The 20,828-nt window shown below is 46.6% G+C and overlaps 1 protein-coding gene and 1 pseudogene across 2 annotated transcripts in view; one reads left to right on the top strand and one right to left on the bottom strand.

Annotated features, from left to right (window-relative positions):
* Positions 1-4,372: 4,372 nt before the first annotated feature.
* C8H17orf67 (chromosome 8 C17orf67 homolog) overlaps positions 4,373-20,828 on the bottom strand; it is a 26,153-nt gene continuing 9,697 nt past the window's right edge. The window contains exons 2-4 of one of the 2 annotated variants that reach the window (XM_036194561.1): positions 20,502-20,602; positions 7,845-7,979; positions 4,373-4,637 (exon numbers count right to left, since the gene is read on the bottom strand). In XM_036194561.1, coding sequence (XP_036050454.1) covers positions 7,863-7,979; positions 20,502-20,602 — 218 coding nt within the window. In that variant the 3' untranslated portion in view covers positions 4,373-4,637; positions 7,845-7,862. Of the gene's footprint in view, positions 4,638-7,844; positions 7,980-20,501; positions 20,603-20,828 lie in introns of those variants that run through there. The other variant, XM_036194560.1, reaches the window with a different exon arrangement.
* LOC118590543 lies at positions 9,242-9,383 on the top strand (annotated as a pseudogene).

The raw sequence follows: 20,828 nt of genomic DNA, 5'->3' as shown, positions 1-20,828 counted from the left end.
CTGGCTGTACAGCACGTGACTGTACGAAACACCACTGAGCTCTGTGTCTAAAGCGGTTCCAAGAGACCGAGACAGATGCCTCAGCAGAGAAAAGCTCTGGACAACCTGAGTTCATACGTGGGATCCATGTGGTGGAAGGAGAGAACCAGCCACTGCAAGCCGTTCTCTGACTTCCAGGCTCACAGTGTGGCGTGTATGTTAAATAAATAAACAGATTATAGATAGATAGATAGATAGATAGATAGATAGATAGATAGATAGATAGATAGATAGATAGATAGATAGAAGATTGGCCTTTGGATGCAGGGAAGATGGTTCAATGGTCAATCCCTTGTTACAGAAACATGAGGACTGAGTTCAGAGCCCCAACAGCCATGCAAAATAAGTCAGACATGGCAGCTTGCACCTGTAACCCTGTAACCCCAGCTCTAGAAGGCAGAGATTTACAGGCTTGATGGCTAGCTAGACTAGCCCATCAATGAGCTGAGGTTCAACAAGAGATCCTACCTCATAAGAGAGAGTGGAAAACTGAAGATGTGAATTCTGATCCCCACATGCGCGCGCGCGCGCGCGCGCGCGCACACACACACACACACACACACACAAGCATAAAATCTGCTTTGCATATTTTGTTTCTCACACCCCTGGACCTAATGCCACTAGTGTCAGGTATATGATAAGATCATAAATAATTCCCTGAAGTTGTGAGAGACAGGACAAGCATCTGTGTCTCCCAGTGCACTCTGGCCCTCTCACAGCATCATAAAGCTCCAGGAAAGTTCTGGATCCATGAGTCCCAAACTCCAAAAGCTCCCAAGAATCCCACCAGTTCAGAGTGCTGGTGAGGCCTGGGAGTTTGCATGTGTAACTCAATGCCTGTCTTCCGAGGGCCACACTTTCAGAACATGTCTGCATGACCACATGCCTTCCATTCATCCACCAAAGAAGAGGTTCTCAGAGAAAGGGCAGGGTCCACATACTGTGAAACACACCCTCAGGAGGGAGGGGAGATACAGGACGGAGGGGGAATGGACACTGAACCATACTGAGTCAATTTCATAGTGAGAGATCTCAAGCAGGGTCTCAAATTCTGTGTGTGGAAAGGGAAGTCATAGGCTCAGGAAGGGGCAAGATAACGAGATGCAGACTCCAAGGACCCACTCTACACCCCCTACCTCTCACCCCCCCCCCCCCTACCCCCGTGACCTGCTTCCTCCAGATAGGCACTGCCTCCTAAAATATCCAGAAACTGAAACTGTGGCCACTAGTTGGGAATCAAGCCTAACATGATAGCAGTGGTGTTCTGGGAAAGGGTCTCATGTAACTCAAGTTAAGCCTCAAGCTTGCAATGTAGCTGAGGATGTGACCTTGACCGTCTGGTCCTCCCACCTCTACCTCCTGAATGCTAGGCTATAGGCATGGGCCACCACACCGTTTTATAGAGCGCTGGTAGTCAGACCCAGGGCTCTGTACTCACTATCTAGACAAGCACTAGTCAACTCTACTAGTCTCCTCTTGAGTCACTTCTCCAACCCAGTACAGAACTCTTTTGGGAGCATCTCACATCCAATAATAGCATGTGTCTGTGTTACCAGGGTAAAGGTTTGCAACTCAAGGCTGAGCTGGGATGGGACAGGACGGGGAGAAAATTCACAAATTCGAACCAACAGATATTTACTATGTGCCTCCACCCTCTGTGGCAGAGATTTGGGGCCCTTTCCAGAAATGCCTGCCAACTCCTAACCTATAGTGCGGCCCTCTGAATATGTATGTGTCTCTCCCATTGTGTCTTAAGTCCATCTGAACAGGGACTATATCTATGAGCATCTAAAAGCTGGCTAAATGAAATACAAAATGCAATTTCTCACAGAAATCCCAATGCCCATCCATTTTCATTTTTTCATATATCTTAGTGTGTGCATGCATTGTGTGCATGCACCATGTTTATGTGCACACTGTGAGCATACCACAGTGCAGGTGTGGAGGCCAGGGGACAACTTATGGAAGTCAGGTCTCTCCTTCCACCATGGCGGACCCAGGGATGGAGCTCAAGTCTTAAGGTTTGACATTCAGTTCCTTTACCCCCCTGAGACATCTTACTGGCCCATGTGCATTCTTTCTGGCCACAAACCCAAGCCATCTGAGCCAAGAGTCTCCGCCTGTTTCAGGAAGTACATACCATGTTGATCAGCAAGTCAGGGACCAAAACCATTCTCATTCAAGAGGCTCAGGGGCTATATACTCCCTTCCATGGTAGGTATATACCTTCAGTGATGCTGTTCCTCTCCACCTCACCTACTTCTACAGACCCTCCCTAGGAGGGATGCCTCTGACAAAAGAAGTATGTAAAAGGTCAATGTTACTCATATAGATGGGGCAAGGGTCTTGCCATATAGTCTAGGCTGGCCTCAAACTCTCTATGTAGATGGGACTATCCTTGAACTTGCTCTGCTCCTACCCCAACCTCCCGCATACCAGGATTACAAGCATAGGTCACCTCATTTGACCTACTTCTTATAAGAGTCCCATCGGGCATACAGAATTAATGCCCTCCCCTGGCTGACCTGTTTTGAAAGATGCCAGATTTTTACCTGGAACCACTCAGGACATCTCCCTTACCCTCCCAGTATCTGCTCCTGTTGGCCTTTTATTTCATCTCTCAAAGTTAGTATGATGGCCATCAATCTGCATACCAAACAGAGATGCCCTAAAATATAGCAATACTTACGTGGATCCAACTTCATAATGGGAATAAAGATGCCATGGTAAGCCTTAGGAATATTCAAAGAGGAAGAAGCAAACAGAACTTTCAAGACAAAAAGGAGATTACATTTAGACGTATTGAAACAATGGCCCTCCGTCACAATGATCAGTAGCAAGAGGAGCGTCGGCCCCAAGCTAAGCAGAGTGCAGCTGATGTCCTTACAGTACTTCCTGTGTAAGGCTTCAGCAGCCTTTGTCTGAGGTCTACAGTGAAAGCTGTTATCGGGCAATTGTAAGAACCCTGCCTCACAGCTGGGCGGTGGTGGCACACGCCTTTAATCCCAGCCCTCAGGAGGCAGAGCCAGGTGGATCTCTGAGTTCAAGGCCAGCCTGGGCTACAGAGCGAAATCCAGGATAGGACAGGCACCAAAACTACAAAGAGAAACCCTGTCTCAAAAACAAAACAAAAAAGGACCCTGCCTCATAAGCTACAGCTGTAGTTACTGTTTAGTAGAATTGACACAAGGGACTCCATATTTCTCCTGCCAGCTTGCTTCCCCATTGCTATGCAGAGGTTCAGTAACTTTCTCCCTAAACAAACCCAGCCCAACCTCCCTACAGGCAGGTCCACCCCTGACACCACTCACGGTGACTCCCCTGCCCTGCTTGACCTTTGACTGTCTAATCTCTAATTCTGGGACTGAGGTACAGGTAAGGGCTAAGGGGTACAGGGAAGCACCCTGTTTTCCACAAGAAATCTCTCCTTTAAAAAGAAAGAAATTTCTCCTTTGCTAAAAGACTAGCTATGTATTCGGTGTTGAGTTATGGTCCTGTTGGGCTGATCTTGAGAAAATATCTTCTTTGGGGGAAAAAAAAAGCAGCCCTTGTGAAAAATTGTTGTGTTCATGTTTTCATTCATTTCAAAGTCTGTATTACATTTTTATCTATTTCATGCACATATCCATTCTATCTATTCATCTGAGTGGGTGTGTGCACGCCACAGCATGCTTGTGGAAGGTAGGGGATAACTTAGAGAGATCTGTTCTCTTTTCCCCTCATCTAGGTCCTGGAGACCAAACTCAAGTCATCAGGCTGGGTAGCAGGAACACTTACCCACCCATCCATCTCACCAGGCCCCATTCATACATTTAACAAACAGTATGGGGTGGAAGAGATGGCTCAGTAATTAAGAGCACTTCCTGCTCTTGCAAAGGACCCAGGTTCAGTTCTCAAGCCCCCCCCCACACACACACACACAGTGGCTCTCAACTCTCTATGAACTCCAGGTCCAGGAGATCAATGTCCTCTTTCTGCTCTCCCCTAGCATGTTATGTACATACATACATGCAGCCAAACATTCCTACATATAAACTAAAATTAAATAAGTCTTTATAAAATAAAGAGTAGCACATTATCTGGAACTGGGTTTACAAAGGTGAATAAGGGAAGGAAACCCCCAGGACTCTCCCCATAGGGAAAAGAGACACACAGAAAGATTAAACATCAGCCTTTATAAGTGCAGTAGAGAAATAAAAAAGCAGATGACTCAAAACTCAGCAGCTCCAAGTGATGCACTTCCCCCTTCTGAGCAAGATATCCCCAAGGTCCCCAGTGCAGACACCCCAACCCATGCCTGTCCTGCAGCCCCCAGCTCCATCCCTCCAGGGGGGGACTTGGGCTCTGCCTAGACTCACAAACTGGGAGGAAGGCCTTCAGGAGCCCTGTGATTCAAGCTGTTAGTTTTCATGATGTGAGCAGGTTAGTAAAATGGAGCAGAATATATATTTGTCGTTTCCCTTGAAGGCAACTCTGGCCTGCCCACAAAGGATGGCAAGTTCCTGAGATCAGAAGATCTCATTTCTGCAGCTTCAGAGCAAATAGAAGATGAGCTTCTCTCTGTCCCAGCAGTCTCTGGATCACTGCCTGTCCACCTGCTGGAAAAGAAAAAAAAATAATTTTAGAATTGTGGTGGTGATGGTGGAGGTGGTGGTAATGATGGGGTACTGGTGGGGGGGTTGATGATGATGATGGAGGGGTGTTGGTAGGGGGGTTGATGATGATGATGGAGGGGTGTTGGTAGGGGGGTTGATGATGATGATGATAGTGTTGATAAGAGGAAAAGGAAGGACCTGCCAGCTGTTATTTCCTGAAAACTCACTCTATGTGCACCACTTTGAAAGATTTATTTTATTTATTTACATATCTGTGTATCTGTGTGTGCATATATGTGTATGGATACAGGTATGCCAGGAAGCCAGAAGAGGGCAGATTTCCCTGGAGCTGGAGTTACATAGGTGGTTGTGAGCTGCCATCAGGATTGCTGGGGATTGAATTCAAGCACTCTTTTTTAGTTTTTTGAGACAGGGTTTCACTGTGTAGCCCTGGCTGTCCTGGAATGCACTATGTTGTAGACCAGGCTGGCCTCGAACTCACAGAAATCTGCCTGCCTCTGCCTCTTGAGTGCTGGGGTTAAAGGCGTGCCCCACCACCACCCCACACAGCAAGCCACTGAGCCATCTCTGACTTTTTGGAGCCTCAGAACAATAAAAGAAAAGGCCAGTCAGGCCAGCTTTTTCCATTCAGCCAATGACTAGCAGACTCAGGGTCTGCAAGATGTTTGGACTCCAAATTCCAGGCTGAGCCGCCGCTTGCCTGTCTCCATGTATGTGGGAGCTGTCTGGAATTCTTTGGTGGAATCCCGTGATTCTACTTAGAAAGTCATTCACTGAGTACCAGGCCCAGAGACAACATCACCCCAATACACAGATGTAGAAACAGGAACTGAAAAGGGAAAAGTAGCTTGCCACAGAGCTGAGACAGAGAGCCTCGAGCCCACTCCAGCCATAGTTAGTCTGAGCCCCTAACCACTCCACAATTCTGTTTCCTTTCAATTTTAGAGTGTGTGTGTGTGTGTGTGTGTGTGTGTGTGTGTGTGTGTGTGTGTGTTTCACGGTGCGGGTGTAGAAATCAGAGCACAAGAGTACAACTTGTGAGAAATTGGTTCTCTCCTTCCATCATGTGGGTCCCAGGACTCAAACCCAAATCATCAAGCTCAGTGGCAAGTGTCTTTGCCAGCTGAGCCATCTCACCTGCCCCTACAGTTCTGTTTACTAGAAGAAACCAAAGGAGAGCTTTCTGTGACAGAAGACAAGGCCCTTGGTGCAGGAGGAGATGGCAGCCTGGAAGTCAGGAGCATATCCAAATGTAACCATCCTGACAGAAATAAAGATATTCTCAGGAGACACTTGTGGGGCTGAAGTTGCAACTCGGATGTCAGAGCACTGACTAGCATGCATGGAGGCCTGTATGGACCCCAGCACTGCATAAAACCAACTGTGGCCGCACACTCCCATAATCCCAATACTTGGGAGCTGTGGGAAGAAGGATCAGAAGTTCAAGGTTGCCCTAGTCTACATAGTTTTTTAAGACTGGGGAGGGCTGTCCCTCCATTTGGCTATCAGACTATTAACACAAAGCCTTAGAAATCAGAATTTCTCGGGGCTGGAGAGATGGCTCAGAGGTTAAGAGCGCCAACTGCTCTTCCAGAGGTCCTGAGTTCAATTCTCAGCAACCACATGGTGGCTCACAACCATCTGTAATGAGATCTGGTGCCCTCTTCTGTATACATAATAAATAAATAAATCTTTAAAAAAAAAAAAAAAAAAGAAAGAGGGAAGAAAAAGAAAGAAAGAAAAGAAATCAGAATTTCTCTAGGAGTTTCACACTGGGAGAAGGAATAGACTGAAGTCTAACACCTGCAAGAGAAGGAACTGTCTGCTGGAAAGAGAGTTCGCAAGGTGCTGTCAAAGTATCCCCCACCCTGTGGCAGAGACTGGAACCTAGGCAATGATGGTTGACACACTACGCTTTGACCAGGGCCACATAGTAATGCATGCCCCTGGTCCTCTGCTTAACCCTAAACCTCATGTCAGGACGCTGAAAGTGGGCCCAGGGTTCACTGGACCTCTGTTCCTCTTCCCTATGTGGTCCCATGGAATAAATTTGTTCTCTGATTTTCTCCAGGAATCATGTCTTTGATTGGTCTTTTGGGAAAAAGCAGCTGGAACTAGCTTGTGGGAGCTTCCAAACTCTGAACGTAACTCTAGCAACATCAAGGCCACTAGAAGAGCTGATCCAGAACCCGGCTCTGGGGTCAGAAAAAGCAGAAAAGGAAGTCAGCCCAAGCCTTACTTCTCTGGCACTCTGAGAGCATCCTCTTGGCCTCTGTGAAGCTGCTTCCCAGGGATGGCTTGGCAGGACCAAGCAACAGACTGTGTAATCTTTGCAGGATTGGGAGTTATCAGGAGATGGCCACGCCAGCCCTTCTGTGTCTGAGTGAGGAGCTCCATTAATGCCCAGTCAGCTCCTCCATAAAATGAGGTCAAAGTGCATGCCATCAATGACACCAGGGTAATAAGACAGTCAGGGACAGGACTTCTAGGAGAGCACTCTACAAACTACCCGGTGACATTCTGAAGGGAGCATCCCTGTGCCACTACGGTAGCACAAAATACACAAGGCAAAGATGAGAAGATTGCTGGGGACCACACATAATAAACCATCCAGTTATGCACCGTCCTGCTTGCTCTGTAAAAACCTCAGAGAGGGCTAGGCATGGTGGTCATGCCTTTAGTTTAAGCACTCGGGAAACAAAGGCTAGGGACCTCTTTGAGTCCAGGGTTAGCCTAATCAACACAACAAGCTTCAAGCCCTCTAAGCTTAAAAAAAAATTAAAAATAATAAAAAATTAAAAAATAAAAAATAAACCTGCAGAGAGTGATGAGTCAGTGGTTAAGAGCTGCTCTTCTAGAGAACCCTAGCACCCTCAAGGTGGGTCACAACTGGCTGTAACTCCAGTCCCAGAGGATGTGATGCCCTCTTCTGGCCTCTGTAGGAAATGCAAGCATGTGGTACAAAGGTCTTTCCTGGATGACAAGGTACAAATCCCCTCCCCATGTGGGATCTCTTGGTAACCGGTAGGCTCCCCTGCTTTCCTTCTTACCTGGCTGGCTCCCTTGCCACCCCTTAGACAACAAGCAGGTGACACTCTGACCCCTGAGCACAGTGCCCCAGAAAGTCTCCCCACCAGGAACATACTTCGCCTAGTTACCCTCTCCAACAGAGGAAGGTCTGGGACATACCGAGCCAACCCGGGCCCTTTACACGGGGTGGACCAGGTTCCTGTCACAGTGAGGCTTGCAGTGGGGATTCAGCCAGTGTTCCAGAAACTGCTCCTCAGCACTGTGCTCCAGGGCCAGCAGGTGATGCACATATTCCTGTAAAGACAAACCCATAGCTAGCCTTGCGCTCACAGAGATCAGCCTATCTCTGCCTTCTGAGTGCTGGGATCAAAGCTGTGTGCCACACACCCGGCTTGTTCCTTCTTCTTAGTCTCAGTCTTTCACACAGCCCAGTGGGAAGCAAGCTAGCAAGGAGCCAGATAGTGCAGGCTGCACGGTCAGCCTTGCTCTGAAAGAACCCTGGGTTCTCTAACCATGACATGGGAATCACTGTGAAGTGTGTGCGTGAAACGGAACCACATAAATATTTTTATATAACTCTAAACAGGGGGCTATTGACCAGAAAAGTGGCATTTCACCTTGAGAGATAATGAACATATGCAGTCATATAGTATTTGTGACAAGATTAAATTCTTTTGATATGTATCTATATCAAATTATACATATATGTCAAAATTCTTATATATGTTACATATAATAAATATATATAATCACTATATATATACTTTTTAAGACAGGGTTTCTCTGTATAACAGCTCTGGCTGTCCTGGTACTCAATTTGTAGACCAGGCTGGCCTCGAACTCTCAGAGTTCCACCTGCCTCAGTCTCCTGAGTACTGGGATTAAAGGCGTGCGCCACCACCACCCGGCTGTAAAATATCTTAAAGCACATAAACCTTCCTACAGCACTGAAAAGCTTTTAACAGGGGGCCTGGTTTGAACTTTAAGTTTTTATGTTTTGAGAATGTCCTCTAGGAGCTCTACAACCAGTACTAAATACAGTCATTAAAAATAAAAAAGGGGGTGGAGCTGGGAAATAGTTAATAAAGGACTTTTCATACGAGACTAGGACCTGAGTTTGGATCCCCAGCACCCACATTAAACAAAAATGGGTGTAGTGATGTATGCCTACAATTCCAGCACTCATGAGGCAGAGACAGAAGGATCCCAGGGCTCTCTGGGAAGCCAGTCTCTTGGAATAAGTGAGCTCTGGAGACAGTGAGAGACACTGTCTCAAAAAAAAAAAAAAGTGGAGAGCAGTTGAGGACCTCTGGCTTCCACCTACAAGTACACACAGCTGTACCTGCACACCTGCACAGGAAAACATGCATCCACATATACCACACATGTGCACACATACCCACAGAAAAGCCAGATGTGGTGGTTATGTAGCTGTACTCCCAGCACATCGCAGGCTGAGGTAGGAAGGCAGCCATACATTCAAGGCCAGCCCAGGCAACATAACGAATTTCAGGCCAGCCTTGGCTTAGCGTGAGACCTTGTCTCCAAAAAGAGAAGTGTTATATGGAGAGAAGGAAGGTTAACATCCCCCTTGACAAGGGCCTAACACACACACACACACACACACACACACACACACACACACACACACACACAGGTAAAGCCTGGCCACCTACTTAGTGGTATCTACTGCTCTTTGGAACTGGAAAAAATTACACTGAGTGAGGTAACTCAGGCTCAGAAAGACAAACACCACATGTTCTTTTTCATATGCAGATCCAAATTCTGGCCTCCAGGGGCATGGCCCTCACATGGTGCACGTTTGGACATGCAAGTAAAACACTCCTACATGTAAAATAAAAATAAGCCTATAAAATAAATGTTTAAGTAGAGAGAGGGCTACCTAGAGAGACAGTGTCTCAAAAACAAACAAATCCTGGGCCCGAGAGAGTCTCTGTCTTAGCCTCCCAAGTAGCTAGGACTATGGTCCACACGACCCAGCCCAGGTAAGTTTTATTCATTGGCTTGTTTTTTATGGCAACAGCCACAGTCCACTGAGTATGTGACTCAGTGCCTGGTGCAGAGTAGAGCCTCAGTACAGCTCACTGAAGGAACATATAAATGAATACATGAAAAGGCTGCCTTCGAGCCTACTAAATCCTCCTTGGAAGGTCCCTCGCCACCTCTGTCAACCGTCCTGCTAGAAGCGCCAAATGTGCGTAAAAGCAAAAGTCAGTATCTATTTCACAGCATCTGAAGTCACCACTGAAGAAAAGCCATCAAAATAGACACACACTGAGAACAAGGAAGAAGCCAGCACCGGTTTCCATGACACTTCAGTATTTATTTTAAATGTTAGGGAAATGAATATGCCACAAAGGCCTGCAGGCAGTCATTAGTCAAAGACGAAAAGCCAAAGCACAAATCTGCTAAAAACCACAAATTCAACAATTGCATCGGCCGAGTCCGGAATGACCCAGCATTAATGAGCATCTCAAATGTTCCTGGACTGGGAGAGGAGAGGGAGATGGAAAACAGGTTTTCATTTCTTTAGATTTTTCTTCTCCAGGGAGGGAAGAAATTAAACAAAAACAAAAAACAGTATTTGTGTTCCGTGTCAAGTGCCCATTGTAATGATTTAAGTGAATCATTTCCTAGTCATTGGAATGGAAACTACACATAGACCCTCACTGGAGGGGTGTGATCATGAAGTGAAACGTCCAGCAGAGCCTGACCTGAACCCAAGAATGACATAGCAAAAGCCTATCAAGGCAGGAACTTCTTCCAACATGTCACCATCCTTTCCAATGACATTAGGGCAGGATTACAGATCCATTGACATTTGGGAGAATTATTTTGCTCATTAGTCAAAGCAAGGTGATCACATAGGCTAGAGGCTGGCTCAGAAGTGACATGCCCTGGATCCCCAAAAGCTCCGTGCCCCAGGAAAGCCAATATGCACTGAGTACAACTGACAGACACCTCAGTAATTCTGAACTGTCTTTGAGACCACAGGAACAAAAGGATAATGGAGTTCCTAGGACATTTGTCGCAGGGCTAACCATGAAAGCATATTTACAAAGGCCACTTAGCATAAAGCTAGCATGATTTATCTGCACCCACTAAGAACATGCCTGGAAAGAACATAAGCCAAAATGGCCTAGCTTCCTAGAAAGGCAAATTCCCAGGGTGCGGGAGTGCTTATTAACACGATCATAAAAGACATCACTGAAGCCTGAATGTCATCTTTCTTAAAGAGTTTGTATCATTCTCCCTGGCAATTGGCAAACAAATTCTTCCCTAAAATTTGGAAAGATGAAGAGAGGCTTAATGAGTTTATATGAGGCAACAGAAGATGTGTCCTTGAAATAAACTCCAGCTTCCACAGCAGAGTTCCATCTGCTGGATCCACACACCCCACCCATCCATCCCAGGAAGCACAGAGATATAACCAGTATTTAGTAAACGCCAATCATTGGTTTGGTGCTGGAGACCCAGAAGTGAAACAAACTGTCTGTCTCCTACAGCCATTTAGAACAGTCTAATAGGGGAGACATAAAAATATCAAAATTGAGGGCTGGAGAGATGGCTCAGCAAGGAAGAACACATCCAGTCCTTGCAAAGGGCACAAGTTCAGTTCCCCAAGCTCATATTGGGCAGCTCACAACTGCCTGTAACTACTGCTCTAAGGAATCCAGCTCCCTCTTCTGGACTCCATAGGCCCCTGCACACACATGTATACATACATACCCACACAGAGACTAACACCCAAATGCATAATTAAGAGTAAAAAAGAATCTTTTTAAATGAATAAAAATTTAAGTATTAAACATAAAGTTCACCAAAGCACCACCTTCGAGCCTCAGTGAGACAGTAGGGCTGAGAGCCAACCCATTATCTCTCTGGGCCTTCTTCTAGAAATCCACATTTGGACGGTGTGTTTATGCAACGTACAACATTGTTTTGTAGATGCGTAGGACAGTCTCTCTATCCACAGGAAATACCTTCTCAGCCCCCCTAGTGGATGTCTGCAAAAGCAACTGGTGAACTGAACTTCCATATATTATGGTTTTTCCTACACACACAGGCCTATGATGAAATTTAATTTACAAACTAGGCCAAGCAAGAAACCAATGATAATAATTAATTATAAAATAGAATAATCCAAATGTTATGCTACAGAGCTGGAGAAGTAATTCCATCAGTAAAGTGCTTGCCCCCACACAGGGTAGGGCCTGCCTCAGGGTAGGCTGGGTGGGCCTGCCTAGGGAGAAAGTTACTGAGCTTATCCATAATAATGGAAAAGAAAGCTGACAGACCAGATAGCTCCAGATAGCCTTGCAAGCATGAGATCTCGAGTTCAATCCCCAGAACCCACACTAAAACACCCAGGCATAATGGTGTGCACGTGTAATCCCAGTGCCAGGGGCACCAAGACAGGCAGATCTCTGTGCTCACTGGCCAGCCTGTCTATCCTTCTTGGGGAGTTCCAGCCCCATGAGAGACCCTGACTCAAAATACTAGGTAGATAACTCCTGAAAAAACGATACTCAAGGTTAACCTCTGGTCTCCACACACATAAGTACACACGTAAAAGCACAACTGTATACACACACACACACACACACACACACACACACAGAGAGAGAGAGAAAGAGAGAGAGAGAGAGAGAGAGAGAAAGAGAGAGAGAGAGGGTTCTCAACATAGCTTATTGGACTGCACTTTCCCTTCTTCCTGTGAGGACATACGATGACCTAATGCCTATTAGGTAGGATGGAGGGAGAGGAAGGGCAGAGGCTGTGCATGAGGCTTGCTGACAGGGAAGTACAATTCTGCAATGGACCCACTGATGGAGACTGGTGTTGCTATGAAGAGACTCAATGAGCAAGGCAACGCTTATCAAAGAAAGCACTTAACTGGAGGCTGGCTTACAGTTTCAGAGTGTTAGTCCATTATCATCACGGTGGGAAGCAGACAGACAGCACTGGAGCAGTAGCTGAGAGCTTTATATCCTGATTCACCTCCTCCAACAAGGACACACTTATCCAACAAGGCCACACCTCCTAATCCTTCCAAGCAAACGTATGAGCTCATGTGAGTCATTCCCATCCAAACCACCACAGAGACTAAGAGACAGACAGGTGACTTGTAGAGACTACGGCCACACTAGACATCCCTACTCCTCATCACCCTCCCCGGAATGCTGCACAATTTTAATTGTACGCGTTGTTCCTTGCTAGAATTTCCCATTTAATATCTGTAGACTCAGGGTGACCACGAACCTCAGAGACTTAAGAAAGCAAATGTGCAAATAAGGAAGGGTGAGCGTACTGGAAGGGCAGATAGGAAAGAGAGAAACATTGTGACATTCAGAAAGAAGGGGAGGGTGCTGGGGAGAGCCAAAGGAGAAGGGCCTTTGCGGGCACATGGAGACACTTTTGAGAATGTGCTGAGGCTCCATTTGAAAAGCAATGAGACGTTCTGGGTGATTGAACATCAGTTGCCTTGGAAGGGTTTCAGGGAACCCAGGGATGGCTAGTGGCTAGCATGTTCCCCAGGCCAGAGCGCACTGACTTTTTTTCTATAAGCAGAAAGGAGAGAGAAGGCTGTCTTAATTAGGGTGACTACTGCTGTGATGGAACCCAGTGACCAAAAGCAACTTGGGGAGGAAAGGGTTTATTTCCCTCACAGTTCCATAGAACAGTTCATCATCGAAAGCACCGAGGGCAGGAACTCAGGCAGGGCAGGAACCTGGAGGCAGGAGCTGATGCAGAGGCCATGGAGCTGATGCAGAGGCCATGGAGCTGATGCAGAGGCCATGGAGCTGATGCAGAGGCCATGGAGCTGATGCAGAGGCCATGGAGCTGGAGTGCTGCTTACAGGTTTGCTTCTCATGGCTTTGCTTAGTCTGCTTACTTAGAGAACCCAGGACTGCCAGCCTAGGGATAGCACCACCCACAATAGACTGGGCCCTCCCCCACCAATCATTAAGATGACTGTTGTTTATGTCAAATTGACATAAAACTGGCCAGCACAAAGGCTCTAAGGATTATTTACTGAGCTGTTTTGTGTATTTTTTTTCCAATAATCACCCATAGATAACACTATGCTGAGCACTCCCAGGTTCTCTCATAAAAGGCGGTTACCACTTCCTCGTTTTCTAGCTATGAAAACTGAGACCCAGGGAGTTTAAATAATTTGGCTAAGATATGACAGCCAGTCAGTAGGGAGTGGAGATACAGACAAGAAAATATGAATTACATGATCTTGTGGAAATCGTACATTGGGTCATTAATTTTTTAATGGTTGTTTAAATAGTATGCCCTCTAAATTCATGTCTACTTAGAACACATGAGGGTGAGCCTTTGTTTTGGAAATTGGATCTTTATCGATGTTACCAATTAAAGATGACATCACACTGGGTTCAGGTGGGTCCTATCTGATGGCTGGTGTCCTTTGAAGGGGTGATCGCTCAGTGGCCAGGCACTGTCTTAGCACATATGGAATCACCATGTGATGTACGGTTCCAGGTCCCTGCTACCTTAATCTCTCCACAGTCACAGGCTGCAACCCGGAACTGGGAGCTAAGATAAACCCTTTCTCCCCTAAGCTTCATTTTTCAGGGGATTTCAGCACATCAGCCAGAAACAGAACTAGAACATTCCAACAATGAAAAGGGGGTAATGTAGACACTATATCGCAAAAGGAAAAAAGCCACGTGACAGCCGGCAAGTCGGAGTAAAGCAGTCATGGGTTAAGAAACAGTAAGGACCACCAGCCACCACTAGGAGGCACTGGAGGGACAGGAAACAGTTCTCCAGCACTTCCAGGAGCAACTAACTACAGGGCTTGACTCAAACTCCAGCATCCTGAGTTGTAAGATAATAAAGTACTGCCGTTCTAAACACTACAGCCCATTATGGGGCCCTAAGAAACACATAAACCACATAGAGGACGGAGGGCACAGTAAAATTTTGCCCCAAATCTTATCACTCAGAAACGTCATCACTTTGGCGCCATACGCACATATACATGTGGTATCCATATAAATATGGATAGTCCGAGTTCACCTTTAAAACTTCCTCTCCATTTTGAAAGTTGTACACGCAAAATCTTATTTAAAGTTTTGTCAAGATTATAGGAAACTGGACTACCAAGGTGCCTCAGAGGGGAAAGGTGCTCGCCATATAAGCTTGGTGACCAGAGTCCAACCCCTAGAACCCACAAAAAGGTGGAAGAAGAGAGCCAAGTCCACAGAGTTGCCCTCTAACCTACTCATGGATGCTATGGTATGTGTACCCACAGACACTCATCATGCACATGTATAAAAAATAATAAATAATTTTTAAAGGAGTATAGGATGCTGGGCATGGTGATGCACACTTTTAATTCCAGTACTCAGAAGGCAAAGGCATGTGTGTTTCTGAGTTTGAGACCAGCCTGATCTACTTAGCAAGTTCCAAGCCAGCCAGAGTTATATAGTGAGACCCTATCAGAGAGAGAGAGAGACAGACAGACAGACAGACAGACAGATAGACAGAGACAGAGAGAGGCAGAGATAGAGGCAGAGAAGCAGAGAGAGACAGAGGCAAGACAAATAGAGAGAAAGGAGACCAGATATTCTGTTGTTGTTGTTGTTGTTGTTGTTGTTGATGATGATGACGATGATGTTTGAGGCTTTTGGTTTGTTTGTTTTTCTGGACAGAGTTTCTCTGTGTCACAGCCCTGGATATTCTGGAACTCTCTCTAACCTCAAACTCACAGAGATCCACCTGCCTCTGCCTCTTGAATGCTGGGATTAAAGGTGTACACCACCATTGCCCTGCTATATAATCTTTTTTAAAAAGACTTAGGAAAGATTTGTTTGGGTTCATAATTTTAAGAGAGTTGGTTTAGACCATTGTGGCAGGGAAGACATGGCAGAGATCTCAGTTCAAGGTAGCCAGTGTGTGACTGTTCACATCATAGTGAACCAAGGAACAGAGAAGAGTAGGGTAAGAACTGGGGGCCAGGTACAGCTTTCAAAGGTGTACTCCCTACCAATCCACTTCTACCAGCCAGGCCCCAGTGCCAGCTGAGGAACCAATATCAAAACATGAGCCTGTGGGGACATCTCAGCTTCAAACGGCTTTCCATTCTACCCTCTCTTCCTCTAGCCCCAGCTTCATGCAGTTGTCTCCAAACAAGTTGGGTTATTTGGTTGGTCTTGGCCTCTACAAGCTTGCTGAGGCTTCCTCTGACAACTCAGTAAAATCTACCTGTCTCCACAAGGCATGTCCCTAAATGAATGCCCAACTTTGGGGAGCTCCAATCCCATTTCCATGAAGTCCAGACCCTACTCTCCAAAAATCTCTGACGATCTGGGGCTGAATTAATTATAAATGACAGTCACAGCCTGTTTCTCTGCCATGGCAGCTTCTAGATTCTAGGGGTGACTTTCCCCTCTTGACAGCCATGATCACCCCACTGTGTGCTACCTGCCAGTCATTATTCCTTCCAGAAACCCACTAACTCAGATGGCAGTGTGTGGCTGGGGTAAAACATCATACAGCAAAACCAACTGCACACCCCATGTCAATTGTTCAGATACGTGTATCAGCTGTTTCCTAGAGCAGGGGATTCCAATGATATGCCTTCCTTGGTCATTGTCCAGGCTCCTTCCTCTGGTTCCTCTTTCTATCTCCCACCTCACCCTCTTGCTTCCTGGCTGCCTCCTACATTTAAAGTCCCTCCCCCTTCTTACCCAGAGTCATCTCTCTTCCTCTTAGCATCTCTTCCTTTTCCCTCCAGCTCCCAACTTCCTCCATCAATGGTCCTGTTTTTCCCTGCTCCCCCAGGACAGACGCCAGCCTGCTCATCATGAACATGTTGTCAGGTGCAGGAGATACACAGGAGCTCAAGCCCCCTCCCCCGCCCATGCATGGGCAGAGCTCATTTCCAACAAGCCAGTAATTCTGCAGATGCCAGCTTCTGAGATGGTTAAGCCAAGTGTCAAGATGACAAACACCATAAAACGGATCTTCATGAGGAAAGCCTGTAAGTCTCCATGTGTGTTTCAAATTAACACATCCCCAAAGCACCACCTGTTACCTGTTACCCTCTTCCATGGCTTCTCTATCCTCTGAACCAGTTTACTTTCCTTCAGTCACTTAGTGAGAGACAGAACCATCCCATTAGTCAACATCTCAGTTACGTTGGCAGTAAGCACGTGGGTCTCCAGGCTTAGTTCCCAGGGGCTCATGCCTTCCCCCGCAAAGGCTGTCAACTGTCCAAAGTCCACCTGTCCATCTCCCGGGTACCATGAGATGGAGATGGATAACATGTCCAACAAATGTCATCACCTGTTTCCCATGTACAGCAGGGTCTGAAGGCCAGCGTCTGAGAGACTTTGTACCCTGAACCTCTAAATGGTTTCTGGGGAGCAGGCCTAATTATATCAGTACCCTGATTAAAATCCCTAGATGCTTCCACAGTTTACACAGCCCAAAACTCAACCATGTGGCAATGGTGTCCAAGGGATGTCCTACCTGACCCTGAGACAGCCTTCCAACGGCATCATTCCAAGTAGCCCAGGGGCTCAAGTCAAGGCCCAAAGAGGAATATGGAAGGATAGTCTGACACATAGTATTTTGCAAAGTCTTTTTCAAAACACACACATGTAGGCCATACATGGTGGCACACACCTCTAATCCCAGCACTCAGGAGGCAGAGGTAGGTGGATCTCTGTGAGTTCAAGACCAGCCTGATCTACATAGTAAGTTCCAGGATAGACAAAGCTATATGGAAATACCTTGACTCAAAAAAGAAAAGAGGAGGGGGGAGAGAAAGAGAGAAGGAAGCATGGCTCTTCAGAAGCCAAGGGCCCTTGGATGATGTCCACCCTCTGTGAAGCTCCTGACCCTGCCTGGCCAAAGGTGGGACCTCATTGACATCCCAAGACAGGCTGGCAAGCACAGGGCCACCATGCTTTGCATTCAGATCCAGCTGTGTGTGTTCTCAGGGGTGACGACAGCCCCAAGCCAGGAATAGGCACAATGTCAGCAAAGGAGTACACTCAGAAGTTCCTAAGCTGGGAGAGGACCACACATCACAGAGTTCAGAGCCAAGTACAGCACAGTTGCAGGAGGCAGGAAATGGAGCTTCAACGGTCCAAACACCTGCAGATGGAGGAGGCCTACAGAGTCTTCAGGAAGGACCAAGGCCGTTGCCCCACAGAGCTCAGGACAGCCAGGTGCAGGTGCTGTCAGAGAAAACCTCAAAGGCCAGGATGAGCTGAACGATAGAATGTGTGCCCTGAATACTCAAGGCCCTAGATTCAACCTCCGTGCCAGGAAGAAAGACTAGAGTAAAGATGTATAGTAATGTAAGGAAACTTCCCCCATACACAGTTAGGAAGTAAATATTCAGGCTAGCTGGAGGGCTCAGTGGGTAAAGGTGCTTGCTGCCAACCCTGACAACCTGAGTTCAGTCCTGGGCCCCACATGATACAAGGAGAGAACCAACTTCCCCAAGTGGTCCTCTGGCCTCCACATACATGTACGCACCACTAAATAAGTAACTGGAAAACAAAGAAAGAATGAGGGAAAAAAACAAAGTCAATTGGAAGGTTCAAATCTAGTCCGACCTGAGTCAGCAGCATTTACCCTCAACTGTTTTTTTCTATGCTGGGGACCAAATCTAGGGCCTTGTGCATTCCAGGGGAGCATTCTACCACTGAGCTACATTCCCAGACCAATAAAAGTCTCTTAAATATCAAATTATGCTCACTGAGAGAGAGAGAGAAGGCAAATGTGGTTCCAGGTCCCTGTGGACCTCACTTAAGAATCTGACAGAGAGGCTGAACTGATGTCCAGCTGAGGGGGTTCAGGAAAGAGACCAACCTGGACCAGAGAGATACCACCAGACAATAATCTCCAGACACCCCAAGTTTGCTGGTACAGTGTGATGGACCTTCATCTGGATGAGGCAGAAATACCATGAATATCAGAACAGCCTAGCTAGGCCACAAAACAGGGGCCGGACAGCCTACCAGGGTCTCACAGAATGTACTAAACACCTAAATAAAGGCAGAAAAGGGGACTGTAGAATTACGTTCCTTGTTGTTGTGATAAAATTTACAACTTTGCCAGGCAGTGGTGGTGCGGGTGCATGCCTTTAATATCAGCACTTGGGAGGCAGAGGCGGGAGAATCTCTGTGAGTTCAAGACCAGCCTGGTCTACAAGGCAAGTTCCAGGATAGCCAGAGTTGTTTCACAGAAGAACCCAGTCTAAAAAATAAAAATAAAAAAAATAAATAAATAAAATAAAAAAATAAAACGAAGGAAGGGAGGGAGGGAGGGAGGGAGGGAGGGAGGGAGGGAGGGAGGGAGGGAGGAAAAAGAAATGGCCAGGTCCCAACTCATACATCTTCAGCACAATTCCTGCACCTAAGGGTCAAGGATCACTACACAAGAGGAGCCTAGAAGGCTGAAAGAGCCAGAGGAACAGAAAGTGTGTTGTGAAATTGTGTCTCCTCAAAATGTCAGAGAGATTGCATCCATGAAGTCTAGACAACATGGCTGCCTAAACAAGACTTGAACAGGGATAACCAATGGACATGCTAACATGAAGGAAGGGATGCTTGTGAGGCTTCAACTCTAGACAAAGAACTATGGGCCACTGGGGAATTGCCAGAGGGAGAGACATGTTTTTTCCTAGGGAAAAGCCCCCAATTAGTTTTCTATTGCCAAGTTGTCAATCCTGAAACATATGCACGCAGGTAACGTTATACAGACTGGGCAGGTTGTATTCATGTATTTAGGTGTGTGTGTGTGTGTGTGTGTGTGTGTGTGTGTGTGTGTGTGTGTAACAATAATTAAAAGGAGGCAATGAATTTGAGAGAAAAAGGGTTACATGAGAGGGGTCGGTAAGAGGAAAAGGAAGTGGGGAAATGATGTAATTATAACTTCAAAAAAATGATTATTTTTAAAAAAATGAAAGCTGCCAAGCTGTGGTGACGCACGCCTTTAATCTCAGCATCCAAGAGGCAGAGGCAAGTGGATCTCTGAGTTCAAGGCCAACCTAGTCTACAGAATGAGTTCCAGGACAGGCTCCAAAGCCACACAGAGAAACCCTGTCTGGAAAAAAACAAAAATGAAAGCTATTGCCCAGCTTCCTTTCCCTTTTTCAATGCAGCCTAGGACCCAGCCCACAGAACGGCGCTGCCTGCATTTAGGGTAGGTCTTCCCTACCTTAATTAGCTCAATCTCAAAACTCTCAGACATACCCAGAGGCTTGTCTTGGAACTGATTCTAAGTCCTGTTAAGCTGACAATCAATATTAGCTGTCCCAGGGGCCTGGGTTCAGAAAGACCAGGCAAGTGGAAACCATGACACACAGAGCAGAGCTGAGGACAAAGGCCATCATCAGAGGTAGCTGGTACCAAGATTCTCCCCAAGTGGCCGTTGCTGGCTGAGGATGCTAGCGTAGTCTGCCTGGGGTCCAAGAGGAAAACACTGGGTTGGCATCAGCCAAAAGGAGCAGCTGCTGAGCAAGCAAAGCAGAGGAGGGAGATGCTGAGCAACCCCCTCAGGATGCAGGGACACACATACCACACCCCCAGAGACCCTACTATTTCTGTTTTAAGTACCCTGTCCACAGTAGATGAGTAGAGCCAGCATCTCCAAGAGTAAAGACCACTCATGTCTTACTCCTGTGTCTGTAATTGAACCCCCACCTCACAGCCCACCCAGAGATCGGCACTCAGTTAATTTCAGAATGAATAGCCCACTCAGAAAATAGTGTGTGCTATGCAATTGCCAGGGCCAAGCACTCACCCGAATGGGCTCATCCGGGAATCCAGGTTTGCTGGGTCTGTCCTGTCGCCGGGACCTCAAGAGCTGTTTGGCTTGCTTTTCTGTCAGAATCGGGGAGGCTTCTATAAAGAATCAGGAAAAGACTTGAGAGGTTCCCAGGCCCGGGAGTCCACACTTCATCTCCGCACTCCCCAGAGGATTTGCAAATTCAATCTTGGTTAAAACACAAAGAGGAATCTGTCCCAAAGGATGTGGCATTTCTGAGGACTTGGGGATTTTAAATTGTTTCTACTATGGTTAACCCAGAGCAAATACTTCAGAATTTAAATCTACTTATTTCTTACAATG

This window comes from Onychomys torridus, chromosome 8, assembly GCF_903995425.1.
Source record: "Onychomys torridus chromosome 8, mOncTor1.1, whole genome shotgun sequence".
Classification (NCBI taxonomy): domain Eukaryota; kingdom Metazoa; phylum Chordata; class Mammalia; order Rodentia; family Cricetidae; genus Onychomys; species Onychomys torridus.
The sequence above is the reverse complement of the archived record's forward strand: the minus strand, read 5'-3'. Positions and strand labels throughout refer to the sequence as shown.